The sequence below is a fragment of the Hippoglossus hippoglossus genome, chromosome 7 (genome assembly GCF_009819705.1).
Source record: "Hippoglossus hippoglossus isolate fHipHip1 chromosome 7, fHipHip1.pri, whole genome shotgun sequence".
Classification (NCBI taxonomy): domain Eukaryota; kingdom Metazoa; phylum Chordata; class Actinopteri; order Pleuronectiformes; family Pleuronectidae; genus Hippoglossus; species Hippoglossus hippoglossus.
In genome coordinates this window covers 28,202,771-28,204,784 of record NC_047157.1, presented here as the reverse complement: position 1 = coordinate 28,204,784, position 2,014 = coordinate 28,202,771, and the positions used below count along the sequence as shown (strand labels likewise).

The 2,014-nt window shown below is 47.3% G+C and overlaps 1 protein-coding gene across 1 annotated transcript in view; it reads left to right on the top strand.

Moving 5' to 3' along the window:
* npbwr2b (neuropeptides B/W receptor 2b) overlaps positions 1 to 1,167 on the top strand; it is a 1,206-nt gene extending 39 nt beyond the window's left edge. Inside the window, exons 1-2 of the mRNA XM_034591167.1 lie at positions 1 to 1,023; positions 1,063 to 1,167. The exon at positions 1 to 1,023 is cut by the window's left edge and continues 39 nt beyond it. Coding sequence (XP_034447058.1) covers positions 1 to 1,001 — 1,001 coding nt within the window. The 3' untranslated portion in view covers positions 1,002 to 1,023; positions 1,063 to 1,167. The remainder of the gene's footprint in view (positions 1,024 to 1,062) is intronic.
* Positions 1,168 to 2,014: the final 847 nt, after the last annotated feature.

Sequence of the window (2,014 nt, the reverse complement as noted above, 5' to 3'; positions counted from 1 at the left end):
TCCCTGACGGTTCCCTGCCGGTCTGCAACGACTCTGTGGACTTCTACTCTCTCATGTCAGGAAACCGCTCCGACCTGAACTGCACCCTTCCCTCTGAGTTCTATCTCTACGCTGACCTTTACATTATCATCCCCATCATCTACTCGGTGATCTGTGCCGTGGGACTGACGGGCAACACGGCTGTCATCTACGTGATCCTCAAAGCTCCCAGGATGAAAACTGTCACCAACATGTTCATCCTGAATTTGGCCATCGCGGACGACTTGTTCACTTTGGTTCTTCCGATCAACATCGCCGAGCACTTGTTGCACTACTGGCCTTTCGGTGAGGTTTTGTGCAAAGTCATCCTCAGCATCGATCATTACAACATCTTCTCCAGTATCTATTTTCTGACGGTTATGAGCATCGATCGTTACCTGGTCGTCTTGGCGACAGTGAGGTCCAAGCGAATGCCTTACCGCACCTACCGAGCAGCCAAAATCATCTCATTGTGCGTCTGGATCCTCGTCATCCTCGTCGTTATGCCTTTCACTGTTTTCGCGGGCGTCTACATAAACCCAAACGACGAGAGAAAGAGCTGCGTCCTCAGCTTCCCCAGCCCTGAGAGGCTGTGGTTCAAAGCCAGCCGGATCTACACACTCATCCTGGGCTTTGCCATCCCAGTGTCTACCATCTGCATCTTATACACCATGATGCTCTACAAGCTGAGGAACATGCGGCTCAACAGCAATGCCAAGGCACTGGACAAGGCCAAGAAGAAAGTCACCATCATGGTGTTCATAGTTTTGGCCGTCTGCTTGTTCTGCTGGACCCCGTTTCACCTCAGCACCATCGTGGCCCTGACGACGGACCTGACGACCACGCCCCTGCTGATCGGGATCTCTTACTTCATCACCAGCCTGAGCTACGCCAACTCCTGCCTCAACCCGTTCCTCTACGCCTTCCTGGACGACAGCTTCAGGAAAGCCTTCAAGAAGATGTTGGAATGTAAACCGGCCTGAATGTTTGATGGTGCGACGCGTGAAACCTGCTGCGGACGTCGAAGGGACGAACTGAGCGAGTGCAGACTGACTGAAAGACTGAAGCTCAAATGTGATGCAGCTGTGACTGTTGGGTTTGCTGAAGCTGCACTGGGCACGTTGTTTGCACATGATGGCAGCATCTAGCTAAAATAAATCGATACACATTCAAACTAAATATAATGCACATGACATTCGTCATGTGAGACTATAAATGCTTTTATTGCACAGGACAGAAACACATCAGAACATCGCTGAGTCCAGTTTCGTGGCTGTTCTTGTGTCACGCTTGAATTTAAATCATCATTTCCTGTGGGCGAAGTCCGTCGGACCCAGTGGAAGCTAATTGAAAATCACTTGTATGAGGCAGGATGGTGTTAAAGTCACATCTGGAATAAGTTGGATCTTTAAAGAATTTGCCATGTGCAGCTTTTTATGTCCCTGAGATAAAAGGACGTATTGTCAGTTGACAGAAGTGCAACAGGGAAGGAGAGCGAGCGACAAACAGTGATGACATTTAAAAAGAAAAGGCCTTAATCATTGTGTCCCGGGAACCTGAATAACCTTCAATCGGATCGTTTTACAGGTTCAAGCCAAATTTTAAATGTCAGACTTTTTCATGATGGTTAAAAAACAAATCCAATTACGAGGCAGTGAGGCGAGGAGGGTCGTGACCTTAACTGGACTCAGAACAAACATCTGTGAGGGCCCAACATCTGCTGACAGAGGTCAACACTGATCTGCATGCTGTCAATCAAATCCACAGAGTGAGTGTGACACGTCAGAGGAGAAATGTCGTAAAACAATCTGCCCTTAAAAGAAAAGTCTGAATGTGATGCATTTTGTTGAAATCAAATTTTAAGGTTAACAATATAAATATAAATACATAATTGTAAAAGTCTGTAAATGAGGACATTTGTGAATAATGATGTTCTGGGACACGTTTCCCTCAGAACCCTGACAACAGTCCTGTCGTCTGATATGAGACGTGGGAC